This window comes from Theropithecus gelada, chromosome 7b (genome assembly GCF_003255815.1).
Source record: "Theropithecus gelada isolate Dixy chromosome 7b, Tgel_1.0, whole genome shotgun sequence".
In the NCBI taxonomy this organism is placed as follows: domain Eukaryota; kingdom Metazoa; phylum Chordata; class Mammalia; order Primates; family Cercopithecidae; genus Theropithecus; species Theropithecus gelada.
Genome location: NC_037675.1, coordinates 53024155 through 53043499, shown reverse-complemented (window position 1 = coordinate 53043499; position 19345 = coordinate 53024155). Strand labels below are relative to the sequence as shown.

General features: G+C 37.4%; 1 protein-coding gene across 5 annotated transcripts in view; it reads right to left on the bottom strand.

The window, feature by feature from the left end:
* FRMD6 (FERM domain containing 6) overlaps positions 1-19345 on the bottom strand; it is a 247698-nt gene that overhangs the window by 37344 nt on the left and 191009 nt on the right. For 3 of the 5 annotated variants that reach the window (XM_025391788.1, XM_025391785.1, XM_025391786.1), the window contains one exon: positions 4194-4438. In XM_025391788.1, the coding sequence (XP_025247573.1) occupies positions 4194-4292 (99 nt within the window). In that variant the 5' untranslated portion in view covers positions 4293-4438. Of the gene's footprint in view, positions 1-4193; positions 4778-19345 lie in introns of those variants that run through there. The other 2 variants (XM_025391784.1, XM_025391787.1) reach the window with 1 other exon arrangement.

Sequence of the window (19345 nt, the reverse complement as noted above, 5' to 3'; positions counted from 1 at the left end):
GTAAAAAGTGAGGCAGCCATGAAATGTTTTCTTGGTAGTGGGGAAGCCTCCATCCTACTTAATCTAGTCCCTTCTTTGGCCCAACCGCTTACTAGAGAGGAGTTTGGGCATAGCAAGAGTCTACATGCCTGTGTCCTACCTTAGACCTGCCCTGAAATAAGAACTCTTACAGGCCTACATGGGATTCAGACTCTTCATCTTGGTTTATTAACAGAGTACATTAATGAAAACAGTTCCAGGAAATAAAAACAAGTAAATTGATACTCAAGGGCTCACTTACTGAGTAATTCACATATGCCAGGCGCTTCACTAAGTACTTCATGCATGTGACATCTTTAAATCCTTGCAATGTCCCTGTGCATAGGGTAAGATTATCCCTACTTCACAGATGAGGAAACCAAAGAAACAAAACAAAACAACTAGAAAATTTGCCCTAGATTGCAACGTTGTGGAGCAGGGATTTCAACACAGGTCCCTGTGACTCTAAAACCCACCTTAATAGTGATATATGACCTCACAGTCCATGATCATAGTCCTAACCATCTCAGAGAGATTATCATACTAACATTGTAAAAGAGGAGAGTTGAAAAAGTATAATTTATCTCTGCCTAGGTATTAAAATGACAATAGCAGCTATTACATATGCATCAGAAATTATGCTGAGTGTTAATCCTAAATTCTCACAACCACCCTGCAGCATAAGTATTACTCTCATTTTAAAGGTGAAATGTTGAGGCTGAAAGAGGTATAATTAACTTTCCCAAAGTCATTCAGATATGAGATTTGAATTCAGGTCTGTGTGTTTTAAGTATATCCATGTGTTTTCACTTTCATACTACTCCTCAATTATTCTATAAAGGGAAGACAGAAATGAAGCTAATACAAAGTCAGTACCCACTACATACCAGGTACTGGGCAAGTTGCTTTTACAAGTGAAAAAAGTGAGTAAGCTTAATCAACTTGTCCAAAGGTCACAAATCTAGTGAACTGCAGAGTCAAAATATGAATAGTCTTTTTCTTAGCAACGATGACAATTATATTATTATTGCTAACAACAACCAACATTTACTTTGCACTTACTACGTATCACGTACTGTTCTAAGAGCTGGGCCAGGGACATGTGCCAAAAACACAGTCGAGTAACCAGAATTCCAAAGAGTGAAAGAAACTAGGTGATGCTGGCACGTAGATCTTTGCCTGTTTCACTCAAATTTTAGAGTATCTATAGCATCTATTTAGGGGATCTTATTAAATGCAGATCCTTGCGTCCTACCTCAGACTCACTACATTAGCATTTCTCTCATCCAAGTACTAACCAGGCCCGCCTCTGCTTAGCTTTTGAGATCACATGAGATCAGGCAACTTCGGTGTGGTATGGCCATAGACTACACAATCTGAATATTACTTAGCTGCCCCAAATAATTCTGATGTACGTTCAAGTTTCAAAACCGCTGATCCATAGGAACAAATGAACTGGCTATCTTCCCGTTTGTTCTCTATAACTATCTTCCTCAGGAGATTTTAGTATAAATTAATTTCTTTGAAAATTATAGTCAGCTTTCAGTATTCTTCACTAAGTCAGATTAGCCTTCCCTTCATTAAATGTGGTTAGTAAGGTGTTCCACACCTGCTTGTGTGTGTACACACACATGCACATACACACACATATTGCACCAGGTGAAAAGACAAATGAAAGTGAGAGAAGTTTCTTAAGTGCTTATGCTATATGTCCTAGATTATGTATATTTTTTAAAATGTAGTGGATATCTTTTATATAACTGTATAAAAAGTAAAACAAAATATTCACATACATAAGTAGGATTAGATTATAACTTATTTTGCTAGTGCCCACACTGAAAAAAGAGATATATTGTCGATATTTACTCAATTTAAAAAACCAAATGCTGTCAGAATAATAGCCCACCACTTTACACATCCAAAAACAATTTCAGTTACCCTGAGCAGCAATGTAGCTAATCATTGGAAATTCTGCCCAAAAGATGACAAAGTTCATCCAATAGGCAGGCCTGTTGGATCCTCAGACAACCCCTATAAGTAAAATGAGGATATAGCAGTAAATTAAGAAATGGTGTTGATTGTCAGAATAAAGCCAAAATGACTATGGTAATAAGCAGAAACTTTTCTTAGCTAAACTTTTTAATGAAATTATTTAAATATCATATACATTTCAGCATAATATCTGCAAATATTCTTTTATATAGCAATTCGATTTAAAATATAGTAACATGGCGAGGCACAATGGCTCACGCCTGTAATCCTAGCACTTTGGGAGGCCAAGGCGGATGGATCACTTGAGGTCAAGAGTTCGAGACCAGCCTGGCCAACATGGTGAAACCCCGTCTCTACTAAAATTACAAAAATTAGCCAGGCGTGGTGGCAGGCACCTGCAGTCCCAGCTACTCGGGAGGCTGAGGCAGGAGAATCACTTGAACCTGGAAGGCAGAGACGGCAGTGAGCCAAGATCGTACCACTGCACTGCAGGCTGGACAACAGAGAGAGACTCTGTCTCAAAAAAAAAAAAAAAAAAATCAAAATCAAAATCAAAATAAATAAAAATATAGTAACATATAGGAAAGAAAACTAATTCAAGTCATGCACTAAGGCAATTTTTCCTCTAATTCCATCAGAATACAATCTATGAAAGAAAGAGTATGAAAGTTGATAACAGAGAGGGGTTGAAAAATGTTAGGCATGACATTGATTACCATAAAATTGTTTGGCAGTCTCTACCAAAGCTAAACATAGTGTAACCTATGATTCACAAATACTCTTCAGTAGAAACCGAGAAATATTTCTACATGTGCATACACATAACATGTTCATAACAGTTTTACAATAGCCAAAAACTTAAAACAATCTAATATCTATCCATCAACAGCAGATTAATAGATCGGGTCTAATCGTACAATGGAATATCACGCAACAATGGAAAAGTAGTAATTATTGTCACATGGATTCACATGAATAAATTTCACAGGCCAAATGCTGAGTAAAAGAACTCAGAAGTGAATATATCACATAACTTCAGCTTCATGAAGTTCAGAAACAAGCAAAACTTTGGTGACAGAGATCAGAATAGTTTTTACCCTTTAGGTGAAGGATATTGACTAGGAGGGGTCACAAAGGATCTTTCTAGGGTGCTGGCAATGTTTTATATCTCAAACAGGTGATGGTTACATGGATGTACACAATTGTAAAAATTCATTGAGCTGCACACATAAGGTTTCTATACTTTGCAGTATGTAAATTATAACTCAATTTTTTTAAGTTAAAAAAATATCATATTCCTCAATGTTCAGGTTATCTAAGCAAGTTGACTATGACTCACAAACCATAAGCAACAGCTTAGTGCTCAAATGTTCAGCCTACGCACCTAGTCCTGGAAACTGGCTAGACTTTGGCTACTCTTAAAATAAAATCAAGATGCATATTAAAAAGCTATCTAAGGCCGGACATGGTGGCTCACGCCTGTAATCCCAGCACTTTGGGAGGCTGAGGCGGATCACCTGAGGTCAGGAGTTCGAGACCAGCCTGGCCAACATGGTGAAACCCCGTCTCTACTAAAATTACAAAAATTAGCCGGGCATGGTGGTGAGTGCCTGTAACCTCAGCTACTGGGGAGGCTGAGGCGGGAGAATCACTTGAACCCAGGAAATGGAGGTTGCAGTGAACCGAGATTACGCCAACACACTCCAGCCTGGGTGACAGAGTGAGACTCTATCTCAAAAAAACCTATCTAGGTTGGTACAAAAGTAACCGTAGTCTTTGATATCACTTTCAATGGCGAAAGCCACAATTACTTTTGCACCAACCTAACAGCAATGATTACCATTTCATGTGTGCGGGTGACAACTCTAAGCATTTAAGACACAAATTCATATACTTCAATAGAAGTTATATTTTGATCAAAAGTTTAAAAAGAGCAAATGTTTGTTTTTCATTATAGTAACCACAGTCCTCTAATTCTAACCCAGGTGAGAGAATGTTGAAGGCACCTGCACACAAGCCAGAAAGCTAAGTGAATGTATGTATGGACTATTTGACAACCCAATTCTGCCACACTATTACTGCCCTAATTTTGTAAAGATTTCACCCTTAATCAAGTCATAAGTTGAATGTGGTCACTGGTGAAAACATAATATTCAGACATTTCTAAAACTCAATATACTCACATTTATGATAATGTTCAGAGATTCATCGTTGGGAAGGAAAATGCACACGCTGCGGCGGTCTTGCATGACTCTGTTGTTATGGAAATTCAATTTGTTCATTGTGTTTTGGGCTCTCTGGTGGTCAGGGCTGGGCTCTGGGTCCTTGGCAATTCCTCAGGTTCCCAGCACTCCAAAGCCAAGCTCGCCTCCTCATCACACGCCCTGCAGGAGAAGCATCATGGTGTTCGACTACGTGGGTTTCATAGCTGTGAAAAAGCCAAAGGGGAGACTCCTGAAGAAAGGCGGTGAAGACTGTGAAAAGCAGGTTGGGAAGAGGAACACAGCACTACTACTCCTGTGGGCACAGAGACAGCATGTCTCCAGCCAGCACCACCTTGTTTAATACATGGGAACTCACTGAAATTCATTCTGTATTTTGCCCACAAAGTTTTAAAGCTTTCATCCACAGTCAACAATTAAACTTATAACCAATGAGAGCCTCACACATTCAAGGATGTACTAAGCACTATAGGCCTCACAGAAACAGAGATCCTGTCTTGGAGGAATTTTCCATTCCACGTGGGAGATAAAGGGTTTTGAACATGAAATGAATTACTCGAAACTAAAACAAACGGTAATCATATATATGGTACTTCATTATTAGGAAGGTGGCTAAAAGCCCAATTAGAAGTATTCTGCTTTTCTTAAAGAATAATTGTTTCATGTTAGGTTATAGCCAGTACATCACCTCGTGGGGGGTCATCGGAGGCCTGTGCTATCGTTCTCACTAGGATGGATGGTTAATCCATGTGTTGTTCTAGGACCACAAACTACGCCCCAATCTACTCATCCATCTAGGGAAAAATGCATGCTTTTATGTCAACAATTCCAAAGCATCAGTTGGAGGACCAGCACTGGCTGCATCAGAATCACCTGGGTGTTTGTAATAAATACAGAATCCTGAGCAGGTATTCCAGCATTTCTATTCATACAGAATTTCCAGGGTAAGGGCCAGGTATTTCTGATGTGTAGGAACAGATGGAAACCACTTTAGTTAGCAGAAGGAAGGCACTGAGTAGAGGGTTGAATATAATACATTGGAAAAATATCTTAAGGATAAAGAATTGGGAAAAAGTGATATATGTGAATATCACATCATTATAATAGGAAAAACAAGGTCCTCAACATTGTCAAAGGTATAAATTCCTACAACAGGTCAAATTCGTGTGCTCAAAACATTTTCCTGAAAAATGTTACCAGGCGGTATAGGGATACGTAGGTTTGCAAAGTACTGTACCCTATATATGTCCTCTCTTAGAAATTCAGAAAGTGTTAAAGGCTCTGAGAAGTCCTGCAGGCAACTTCTTATATTTAATGCATTATTTCTCAAACTTACATAAGCACACAATACTTTTCCCCCAAGGCATATCTATTGAGGTCCTACAGAACAATATTCTTAGGCATACCATTGAGAGATACAATTCTAAAATTATTTTATCAAATATTATATTTCATGGCAAAATTTTCCCCATATAATGATATATTCCATACGTAGTCTTCCTTTTTGCAATATAAATCTTTACAAGAAGAAATTATAAGCTTTGATTGAATGCACCTTAAATTCAAACCCTTAAATAATATTCATCCCAGTATAATTCTTCTTATTTAAATCTATACTTCAAATTGAGTTAGTCCTATAATTTTTCACTTCTAATTAAACCAATTACAGCAGGGTATGTCTACTGACCTACTTTCCAGAATTAAAAAATAAACTAGGAAAAAATATCTTCTGAGCTGTGGGATGTTTCCAGAGCTTCATTAAAATAACTTGAAATTTTCATTTGGGTACAATTTTTGCTTCTTTTATGGTTCAAATATGCAGCACAAAAGATGACTGGAAGAGGATTATTGAAGCAAATTTAATAAAAGCAGAGTCTATATGAAGCAGCGCTGCTTCACTGCTACTCTTTCTGCTTTGAGGATGGCAAACTAGAAAAGCGCTTAAAGAGAGAGATTAAGTTTTTACTTTACCCAAGACAGCATTAAAGCTGATTAAAAGGCTCCACTGAAATGGCAAAATGGCCATATCTCTAATATGTGCCAGTATAAAACTTTTAATCTAAAATTGGGCAGTCCTGGGGAAAAGAATTAGATTAAATTTATACCAATTTGAATTCTAGAAGTCAACCTCATGGCAGCCATTGGCTACTTATTCTGTGTCCTACACTAAATCTCAACTCAGTCCCAGGAGGACACATTTCCTACTACTACAGAGCAACCCTTTTCTGCCCAATGATCTTAGGATCAATTATCTATGAAGAGTAGACCATGTGGTAGTAACATATTTGCCAGGGAACAAAAAAAAAAATCAGTTTTAATAATGATCAAATTCCACCCACCTCTTTATTTATTAATACCCAACTTACAAAAACAATACGTTAAGCTATACAATTTCCCCCTGGAACTTTAAGCGCACATTATTATAAGTTCCTTGTTTCCTGATAAGTCCCAATGGTTACAAAATTACTCCGTTTCTTTTAAGAATCAGGAAGCCACCACCCATGGGCATTCAATACTGATTGTCATTTTTAACAAATTCTGGGAAAAAAACTTTAAAACTGGGTCACTACCCCTAAAAGGATGCAGTTTAGTTATAATTTATCAATACTGATTTGTTAGTTGTGACAAATATACCATAATCATGTAAGATGTTAGCAACAGGGGAAACTGGGTGCCTGTGCGGTACACAGAAACTCTCTATACCACCTTTGCAACTGTTTTCTAAATCTAAAACTATGGTAATTTTTTTTTAAATTTTAAAATTAAAAGTAGGTCACCAGAAATTTCCTACCCACATAATACAGTCTCATTTTGAATGTAGGCAAAGCAGGATTCTCAATTCTAGGACTGTCTCTCTAAAAAAGCAAAAAGCTGGTAATTTGATAAGATGACTGTAAGCGAAGCATGACTAAGTAGGCATGTATCAACAGTCAATATGGTATCTTTATCACCTAACAAAAACAAGGCAAAAATTTATCTTAGAAAACTTGGATTGCAGAGAATCCTATCTTCCAATTTAATCATCACACATTCATATAGCTCATGTTACACACACAGTACGGTAATATTTATTTGCTGAAAAGCAGAATACAAAAGTATTACATATTCCCCCTCCACCTATGAGTTCACCATCTAGTTAAGGACATATCACTGCCAAGAAGATTAAAATGATAGTATTGTCCCTGATTTCTAAGAGCACACATACTCTGATGGGCAACTCTCATGCCAACCTCAAAGGAAGATATAATGGATAACAGTATTAAGTATACAAATACTGTGCTATGAATACTGTAGCTAAGATCATTCTGGAATAAACAGTGTATCATTTTTAATGTATAGTATCCTATCCCAAAAGTAGTATCAAAATGTCTTTAGTAAAATGAGTAGTTTTTGTTCATTCTTTCATTTAACACCTACTGTCTGCCAAATGTTGCTGTATGTGCCGAGTACGCTAACAAAAATATCCTGCTCTAATAGAAACAGACAATAAGCACATGATGTAGATGGTGATATGTACTATGAAGAAAAATAAGCCCAGAGTAGATGATAGAGTTGATGGAGATACGTTTGTGGTGTGGATGCTATTTCATGTAGGGTAATCAAGGGAAGCATCTCTAATGAGTCAATATTTAAGGAAACATCTAAATGAAGAAAGAGATGTAATTTCCTTCCGTCCGTCCATCCATCCATGCATCCATCCATCCATCCATCCTAGGCAAGAGTTTTCCATGCCAAGACTCACTTATTGTTCAGAAGAGGCAAAATAATAGTGCTAATGATAGCTAGCATTTACTACAAACTTACTACGTTCCAGGCACTGTTAAGTACTTATGGTATGTTAAAGAAACCTGCGAACTCACTTGCATGCTTCCCACTCACAGGTGGGATTTATTTCCCCTCTCCCCAGATCTGGACTGGCCCTGAGACTAACTCCTGCTCAGTAAGAAGTTTTTCCTTGTGGATAATCTATTTGTGCAATACTCCTTGTAAGTACTCCTCAGTTGTCTGTCTCCTCTACTCAGCTCTTCTCAGAGGAGGGTCACTTCACTAGCCACACATTTTGCTCAATCTTCAATGACAGGCACACAGTATATGCTCATTAAATGTTAGCTGTTTGTTTTACTATACACGAAGATTCTACTGAATGGTTTTTTAAACTCGCCACTACTGATGTTTTGGGCCAAATATTATTTTTAGTGGGGGGCTGTCCTGCACATTGTAGCATGTTCAGCGGCAGCCCTGGCCTCTACTCACTAGCTGCCAGGAGCCCCTCTCCCAAATGCCCTCAGACATTCCCGAATGTTCCCTGGGGACAAAATTACCCATGGTTGCGAACTAGTGCTCTACACGTTTCCATATAGAGACACTACGGGCTACTTTTTACCACCCAGCTGTTTTTTTATTTAATAATACAATTCTTACTAAATACATATTTTCCAACTAAAGATCAGCAACTGAGCGCCAAACTCAGAAATCTGGCTTGAACTTTAAAGACAAAATTTTCAACCTCTTGAATGTGTGTGGCCTCCAGCTTTGGAATAGCTTTGAAGTTTAACTTCTTAAAACTTAAATATTTAGTGCAGTATACAGCCGAACTTCTCACACAAACACACTTTCATAATTCCCACCTGCTTGTTCCTGAAGAGTTCTTTATTTTGATAACAGTACCTGAAAATATAAAACCTACCCAGAAACAACTGACACCTAATTTTTAATTTGCCCGCATACTCTGTATTATGAGGGTTTTTTTTTTAAGGGTCAGTTATTTGTTTAAAAAAAAAAACAAAACATTTACGAGCCACAGATTTACTTTTCTCACTTAAGGTGAGAAGTAAATTGAACATTCTCTGCTTCATGGCCTGTTTTACAGTTACTGTTTTACCTATAAAGAAAGTAGTTGACATCTATCAACCATTTGGAGCCAAATACTCTGGAAAGAACATCAGATTCTCTGTTGCTGTCTCTTTCCCACTTCCAACCATTGCTCTGGTGGACAAATGAGGCACTGTGGAAAGGCTAAGATCGCCTTTGATATGGTTTAACCTCATGTTTAGAGACAATACAAACAGACTACTGAGTAAGAAGATAGATTTAAGGGTGAAAGAACCCTTTCTCAATCAGTCAAATCTGGATCTTAATCTGGATTCCACAACACCTGCTGTGTGACCTTCGGTAAGTTACCTGATCTCTAAATCTGATTCTTCATCTGTAAAATCTGTAGTACTGACCTCCTAAGATCATTGGAAGGGTTAAATTAGATAATGGATATTAGCTATCAGGTTATTTGGGTGGGAAAGATTGTTCATTAAAATAAGAGTCAAAGCCAGGGACACTGACTCACATCTGTAATCCCAGCACCTTGGGAGGCCAAGGCAGGAAAATTTCTTGAGGTTAGGAGTTTGACATCAGTCTGGGAAACACAGCAAGACCCCGTTTCTACTAAAAAAATTTTTTTACAAATAGGTGAGTATGGTGGCACATGCCTGTAGTCCTAGCTACTCAGGAGGCTGAGGCAGGAGGATCACCTGAGCCCAGGAGATCGAGGCTGCAATGAACAACGACTGTGACACAGCACTCCAGCCTGCACAAGAGCAAGGAACAAGGCTCTGTCTCAAAAAACAAAAAAAAAATAAAAACTAGTCATGAGTTGCCAGGTCATGAGAAGGAATATCTACAACTGGTTAACAAAAATACACTCATATAGAGATCTAGACCTCAGAGCCAGATGTAGCAAATGAGCTAAACTTTAGGAAGTCTACTTTTGGGTAGAGAAGTTAAGCGTAGTGTTGGTTGTAAATAGGAAAGTGGCATTATATTAGGTGGTTACTCCTTTGAAATTGTATGTACTGAAAGACAGTGCGTATGGGTGTATGGGTCGAAATGTGTGCTGGCTGACCAAAGAATGGAAGGTAGAGGACACCTGTTTTAGTCTGCTTGGCACCATCTTCCCAGTGGGGCTATTGATCACAATGTGTTGTCCCCACCCTGGCTGATGGGGGTGATGTAGGAGAGGGATGTAACTCTGAGCTGGCCAAACAGGGTTCATTCTCCAACCACAGTGCTTGGTCTACATGGTGAACATGTAACCCAAGCAAAACCAGAATTCCTCCATGAAATTTGTGATATAAACGCCGGGAAGGAGAGAGCTGCTCTTCTTTTTGTATTGCTATTTGTGAAAATAGTATGAGCCTGCAGTTGCTGGCAATCATCTTTGATGCCACATGGTAAGAAATCTCCTGAGAAGGATATCGTCACAGAGGAAAGACAAGCTCAGAAAGAATCCTGATCGCATCATTTGAACTGCTGCATCTAGCTGTCTGAAGCCAGAAACCATCCATAGAAATTCTCATATAGTGAGCCAACAAGTTATCTTAAGCCAATTCTGCCACTTGCAACTGAGTAAGTCCTCTCTAATACAGACCATCCAAACAAGAAGCTGACTGAGTGCCTGATACATTCATTCATTAATTCACTGTTTACTACCTCTGGCTATGCCAACATTGGTATTTACTTAAAAACAAACAAACAAACAAAAAGTCGCTCTAAGTTTTAAAGTTTCTCTCCAATCCAAAAACAGGAGAATAGTTACTATTCACCATAAGCAGAGAAGACCAAGAAGATGCGGGATAAAATCTGAGTAGCTGAAAAATTTAGGTGGTTGGGTTAAAATAATAGCAAATTATTATTTCACCCAATAATCCCACTTATAGGGAATATATTAGAAGAAAATAATTCAAAATAAATCACTAACACAGTAAATAATTCATGGAAATAATGCAAAATTCATTTAAGGCAAACAAAGCATATTGGGCAATTAATTCATAACAGTAATTTTCAGCAACAAAGGAATATCTCATCTTGAATACTAATGTGTGGGTGAATAGTCCTCTTATTAAAGACCACAATGTGTTTTACAGAATCATGCTGAATATGCTTTTATTGTATTGTACATTTGTAACAAATTAGAGTAGCTGTAAAAAAAAATGCTTTTACTGCAAACAAAATAACTGGAAAGCATGGTTGATACGTAATTTGAAAACTGATCAGTTAACAGTGTGCTCATAGCAATTTTAGTAAAAACAGCTTTAATTTCAAGCATATTTTATAAATGTGGTAAGGGGAAAATCATTAAGCTAATTACCAAATGCAATCTAAGAAACTGTAATCTGACTGTAACATTATTATACTAAACAAATGTACGTGGCTGTGTATGTCACTTGAAATGCAGGCTAGTTGTTGAATCAACAGAAAGGCTAACTTTTGGAAGAGGAAATACTGTGTGGCAGTAGGCAGTATAATAGGCTATTAAGAGCCTGGACTCTGGAGCCAAACAGCTGGGGTTTGAACCCAAGCTCTGATACTTCCCACCTGGGTACCCTTGGGTAAGTCTCCATACTTCTTTGTGTCAATTTTGCTCACCTTTGATGAGATTCGTGTGAAGATTATTAAATGGGTTACTCACATGTGAAGCACTTCGAACAGAGCTTGATATACAGTATGTGTTACTGTATTTACTACCCATTGTGGAAAGCAAATGGAAACACTGGTGTTTGCAAACATGTAGTGGTCACTATCTATGCTATTTTATCATATCTTGAAATCTAAATAAATGGTGTTTTTCTCCTGTTGGTAGCTAACAGATTATTTAACTTCTGTATTTAACCAATGAGGTTAAGCTTGGGGTTAGGAATAAAAAAGAACCTTCCAATTAAAGTGGACTTGAATTGGTGCCAAGTAATGCTCATCATATTCTAATGAAAAACATTATGTGGCTAGTCCTCAGCTATAGAAAAGGGAGAATATAAAAAGACCAGCAAAGAACTTTCTATTGCAATAAAGAGAAAAATTAGTGAAATTGAATCATAAGCTGTGGTTAGCATTATAAATCACTGCAACCAATTTGGCTTTGCTTGTAGTAAGAGTCATAGAGATGTTCATACCTTTTCACCCAATAATCCCACTTGTAGGGAATGTATAAGAAGAAAATAATTCAAACAAAGCATTCAACATTTCTGAACAAAAGTACTCACTAAAGTGTTATTTATCAAAGTAAAAAATGAGAAAAATATAAATAGGGGAAAGACAGGAACAGATTAGTAAATTATAGTATATAAAAAATAACATCAATAATAAAAAATGTTTATTGAGCACATCATCCCCTAAATCACAAATACCCACTATAGCCAAAAATTACCTTTTCACTATATAATTTTAGAATAGGACTAGCAGGAATAAAGAATGCTGCTAAATCAAAGAGGAAAAAAATAAAAGCAAGAAAAAGATCATGATAATTCTGTTAGTCAATGCACAAGTATAAGCCAACTGGTATTTGACAACTCCAGCACTTGTTAAAGTATAGTTCATACATATTTGTCTCTCAACACCATTTCTAAATTCTAGCCCTTAGAAAGTTTATACTCTTTCAAGAGTCAAAATTAATAGAGTAGAAACAATAGGAAGTAATACAACTACATCTTAAATTAAACACTAAACTATGTGGTAAAATGAAGGCTGTGGCATTTGAGAAAAGGCTGAGAACTGGGAGGAGTGTGCCATTCAGGAAAGATTCCACGAAGGGAGGTTAACAGCATGTATGTTCTGGGGGAGAAGAAAAGAATTGCAAGGGTGGGAAATAATACAGATAAGGGCCCTGGTAGAGAGGCCTGGGCCTGTGCTGCTGCCCCAAGCACACTCAGACTGACTGGATGAGAAGCCTGGTTACAGAGCCTTCTCCTGAAATACAAGGCATTTTCTTCAGTATCCCGAGAGGCTTCCAACAAGATTTGCTCGGATGGCACACAGTATCGTACACCATGGACTGTTTTTCAAAGTTCTGTTCTTTGTTAACTCAACCAATGAATTGCCTTCTCTAGCTTTAGCTGCAGTTTTGCACCCTGTGCTGTTCGGACTCAACCGTTCCCCCTTTTTTGGCATTATTTTCTGCTACCACTATACTCACGTTATTTATTTGATTACAGAGGCAAAGCAAAGGCTAATGATAATAGGTACTTGGAAAAATGAAAATATCACTTGTACATTAGAGATTAAAAACACATTTCTCCAAAGCACAGGTGTGGTATATCCTTTCTAAACTGAACAGTAATAAGCATAATTCCGTTAATCAACTATTACAATGAAGTCCATAAAAGAAGTGATGGAGATCTTTAAATATCTCAAAAAGCCTGATAGAAATGGCATCTTTTCCCACAGTAATATCTCAAGGGAAATTACAAGATCTTTCACTTAAGTAATATTAGTATTATTTTCAGGCACTTATTTTGATAGCACACTTAGCTTTACAGGCCAAAGCAAAAAAAAATGAAAACAAATGACTTCATTTGTTTTGACAGAAAATCTTTCCAAACATAAGGCCTGAGGAAGATGGGGTAAATGATAAATGAAAGTGATCCTCAATGACTGAAAGGTTGGGAAAATTATTTACTCTCTGTATATTATGTGCTATATATATATGCTATATATGCATTATATATGCATATTACATATAATATGCATAATACATATTATATAATATGCATTATATATAGCAAATGTATATTATATATACACACACATATAGGTACACACACACATATATTTTAATATAATGTTAGGAAGGAAAAAATATCCTTTTGTCTAGTCTTTTTAACAGCTTCTTCTCTACTATACAACCTGTGTTCTCACCTAAACTTTTAAATGTTCTCTGTCTTGTCTCATTCCTTAAGGCCATCCCCCACAATGCTGCCAGGGTGACCTTTTAAATTACATATCTGATCACACATATCACACCATTGCTCACATTCTTTAACAGTTCAGCACATCCACAGGACAACACCTAACACTAAAGCACAGTAATCCTTCACCATCGGGTCCCATTCCTCCTCAGTGTGAGCATTTTCCAATTCATGTTCTGAATTACTGCAATTCTTTTCCTCATGGATCCCTGAACAAGTCTTGCTCTCATACTTGTATGCTTTTGACCATGCTGTTCCCTCTGCCTAGAATATTATCCCTTACATATTATCCCACCCACCCACCCACTCCAAAAGAACAAAATGAAATCACAAAATATCTTCATTCTCCCTGGAAACTCAAGATGCTGGTCTGTGAAGCATGCCTCCACGTTGCTAGGCAGCACCGCGGTTTTTCTCCTGCTCCCCATGGAGGACTGGGGTCTCCTCCAGGGTAGGCTGTCAGTATCTTTATGTCACTAATGCCCGGGGTAGTACTGGTTCTGTATAGGTATCCAGTAGGACTTGTTAAATACACGATTTAGACTTACCAGAAATGTGAATAAATCCCTAGCAACTAAGATTAAAATTATGTTCCTTTATGACACACTTGTCCCCTACAATGGGAGTCAGTGTTGGTCAGAGCTTCTTGAATATTCTGCATGTTAGTTATAGAGGAAACGTGTACATTTTTTCTTGTCTCCACATTTAGTGGACATAATGTGAGAATATGATCCTCCAATACTGTCCACAAAATACAGTTTCTGCAAAAGTCTCCATGTGTGTCAGGTTAAGCCAACTTAAGTGAAAGCAAACACACAAGGAGACACACTGGTTGGGGTGCACTAAGTTGCAAGTACCAAAAATATCCAACTCAAATCTGGACTCCGAAGCCAAACTGCCTGGGTCTGACTCTTAGCCAGCTATTTATTAACACTAACTGTATGACCTTTGACAAGTCTCTTCACCTCTCTATCTCAGCTTCCATATCTGTAAAATGGAAATTATAACAGTACATACTTTACAGGGTATTATAAGGCATATGGTAAGCACTAGTTAAGTGTTAACTATTAGTAAACAACAGGACTAGTTAAATTAAATAAGGGAAATTTATAAACAGAGTAACTTGGAGCCTAAAGTGAAATGGGTGGGCCCACAAGAGGTTTGGTATGGTGGCTCACATTGTCACACAGAACCTAGTTTCGCCTGGCAACCTGAAATCAGCTTCATCTTAAGGCTGGCATCTCTCAGAGTGGCCACATCAACCAGAATGTGGAAGGAAACAAGAATACCGAAATGCTCCCTGATTAGAGAGTTCACAAGTCCTTCAGCACTTGACAGGCGCAGGAAATAGCTGAATGAACCTAAGCCACCTAGGGCCCACATCTAGATGTGGCCATGGGTTAACCTCCCCTGAAGTACACGGACATCAAAACCAAACCCTGGGTACCTCTGGGAAGTTGGGGGATAACAGGAGATATTAGGCAACCAACAAGAACAAAGGTAATGGTAAAATTCATGAATTTTAAACCACAGAAACTATTTTCACAGCCATCTGTATTCAAAAGTCATATCAGGTTTAGCAACCAGGCACAAAAATTCCTTTCAACCAAGATGAATTTCTAGCATGACATCGCCAACAAAAAGTGCTGTTCTCAGGGAAAATCCTCCAACTTAGAAGCATCTGCTTCTAATTTCCACAATGAAATCTTTGATTCCCTCATTCATGGGACTTGCACTCAATTCCCTCTGACACAGGAACTGCAGTTTTCTAGATAATGACTTTGCTGTGAAATTCTCATTATCTAGTAGCAATATATGAATCTTAACATCAACTTTACTTATTTTCCCCTGAAATACTTCTTCCCAAAGAGAGCATAATGCCTCCAACAAAGATTGAACTAAATATTTGAGAAGTTGCTAGCTTTCTGGTAACATTGCAAAAGGATTTTCTACATCATCAAATGGCTCCTAACAACAAGGAAATGTACAAGCTAGAAACGCAAAAGCCCACTGACAACAGACTAAATAAAATATGGTACATTAAAACAATTAAGCAGTGAAAAATCATGAACTACAGCTACACATTAACAAGTGCGAATCTCAAAAAACAACAGTAAGGAAAAAAGTAACAGAAGAATACATATGATAGATTCTATTTCTACGAATAGGAAGTTCATATGTTCACATGTCAGGTTCAAAAAGAAACCAAAAAGGAAAGTTCAAAAATAAGCAAAACTAATGAATGATTCATTTAGGGATACATATATATGTGTGATAAGACTGTGAAGAAAGGCAAAGGTACGTTTAACTTCAAAATTATAATGCAGGGGAGGCTGGAGGTAGGATGAGATATATTCAGAAAGGAGCAGAGAACTTCGAAGGTTCTAGAGAAATTTTTTTCACAAACTTGGTAGTGAATACAATGGTGTTCTTTCATCACTATATTGTTTAAAATGTACAGACATCACAAACACTCTTCTATGTGTACATTTCACAACTCTGTAAAGCATGTCAGAAGTACTGAGGTTGAAAATGCTGGGAATAATCACATTCCAATAATTTAATTTTAAAAAGATACATAAGGCAGGACAAGTATGAAATGCTGCTATAACTGCCTGCTACATTTCACATAAGATGAATCCATTACAGATCCTATGTAGAGTTTACCATGTAACTACCATGTACCATGTACTTATAAAATGTTATTTCACTTACTACACGATTTGTTTTCAGGGATCTGAAACTAAGAAAAGCCTTAGAGCTCCTAAAATTGTTAATGAATTCTTGTAATTTTTATAATCTAGTGACAGGTATAAAATAATTTCTGAGTTTCTATCTATTCCTAACTGGAAACAAATGTAACAAAGGGCAATCAAATGAAAAATTTATCACTGTATCAGATTTTAGAGACGACTTCATCCAACCTTTTAAGTTGATAGGTTAAGAAACTGGCACTTGGAGAGAATGTGCTGGCCAAGATGAGAGTCAGCTGCAGGACCCTGGTGTGCTTTTCCTTAATGGGATTTTTCTTCCTAAGTTATATTCCAAAACTCCCAAGGGTAAAAAACAATTTAGCTTAGTCTAGCATCTTTTCAGAAAGTTCGTATTTTATATTTTTAAATAGAAAGTTAAGAAGCATGCTAAAATAATTTACTAAATTAAACATACCCAAATGCTAATAAAACCTGCCTTTTACCTTGATATCTTTCATTATATGTGAAAAATTTTATGAAGCCAGAAAAGGGTTTTTGAGATTCTAGATTTAATTTTTACCCTACATAAATTATGGGGCTAAGATTATGTTGTTACCTAGACACACTCAAAGCAGCAGCATTTGCTGTGGGGACACCCACAGACACACACACACACACACACACATACACAGAGAGAGTACGTGTGCAGAATGATGCAAAGTGAGGCTCCAAGGCCAGGTACTCTTTAAAGTAAAGAAGATCAAAAGCACAATCTACAGACTTCAAAGTAAAAGATTTCTCTGGACAATCTAGCAAGACTTTCTACTGCTACAGAAGTCCTTATTTAACACCCCCTTGAGGAGTTTTGCAGTGATTACACAAGTTGGAGACAAGTTGCTAAATAAACTTATAAAGACAAAACATTATACAATTTTAAAAGCCCTTAAGAGAAATGATAAAAATGTTTCTTTTATATATGGCTTTATTATAGTTTCACAACATATTTACCATTGTCATTTGCATGTACAGATTCTGTCTCCAACACATTAAAAGACACTTCTATCCTAACAAGGCCTTCCATTAATCAAAGATCTACAGTTCCCCTGGGGAGTCATCAAATCTTTAGCCAATGTGCTCTAAGGAGACCAAGGTGCCTTCTGTTATTCTAGAGAAACATGGATCCAAGACTGCTAAGGTAGCTGTTGGGAACATAACTGGGAGCTAGGGATGGCTGTATCCTTTATGCTTCTCCCAGAGGAATCTTCAATCAGAAGCTGGCCTCTTCTACTGTCACCCAGTGTTTCATTCTCCTAGCTTACTTCTAGAAAATAACTACCATTAATTTGCCAGTTATACCAAGTGTGAAATCTCATTTTCAGTGGTACTTACCTATCTAGTAACACTCTGTTTCCCATATGCCAATTCACAGGCCTTATTTCTGTAACTCTTCTCAACTAGAGTTTTGAAATAAGATACAAACCAAGGTCAATTCAATTATTACCCATCTATTCTAAAAGAAATAGAAATAAAGCCACTTAACAGTGAACCTCTGGTCTCTCTGGTGTGTGAAGTCAACAAAAAGTAGGAGTGAGTCACTGAAGAGCTCAGTCCAGTCACCTCCATTTGACCTACCTATTCACTGGATCATCTGGTTGTTCAGTGTGCGTCCCCCTCCATATTACCAAAAGAGAACATTCCTTCTTACAATAATCATCCTCTGATGCTTTGAGAGAGACTTAAAGTATGCTTTCTAAAGGGTGTGGGGGAAGGAAACCAGAATTACACCTTACCCTACACAAATAGGGTTAATCTTCCATGAAAAATGGAACCATACCTCAACCTTGAAGGTTAGAGTTAAAAAAGAAAACCCCAAACCAATCAAACAAACAAAAACCAGAAACCACCCTACCTCTGCTCAGCACTGCTTTTTCATACGGCTGTAAACATACTGGAAAGGCAGAAGTACTGAGACTGACCCATAAACATCTGTCCTGGAGAAACCCAAGGAGCAGACTATTACAAGTCAACAGGCATGGCAGGACCACCGCTCAACACCAACGGCTCATCGTTACCTCTTACTCCCTCAATCCTACCCTAGAAAAGACTATCTATTGCCTACAATTAACTGCCTTGGAATCACCTTCTCTCTGACCCACAGGCAAAATCATTCAAATATTTAAACAGTACTCATTGAGAGGAGTGCCTATATTCCTTCATGATTTTCATGTTTGGAAGAATGAATTAAGAAAACATGGTGTTGCTCCTTATAGTGGGCTTTCTAGGAAAAGTTGGATTCTTTTTTTCAGATATAAGATTTGCAAAGTTGTAAATTATCTATTGGCTTTTTACCTTCAGTACAAGTTTCAACAACCAGGAGACAAAATCCTGAAACTCCCTCTAATGAGTCTTTCTTTCAAAAGCATCTTCCAATTGAAAGTCGTCTGTCCAGGATTTGGAAATTATTTTCTCCAAAAGTAAAAATCGTCATGATATTTTCTAAGCTTCCATGTATAATAAATGAAAACCGTAGCTGAGGTCTAAGTTATACACTTTAGTGAATAAAGTCATTAAAAGCAAAGATTCTGATAATAAAAAAAAATACTTCCTTTCAGACTCTTAATGCACCACAAACTCTGGACAACCTACAAACCTTCACTGGCAAGTGATTACTTTCAGGGACCATTCCTCA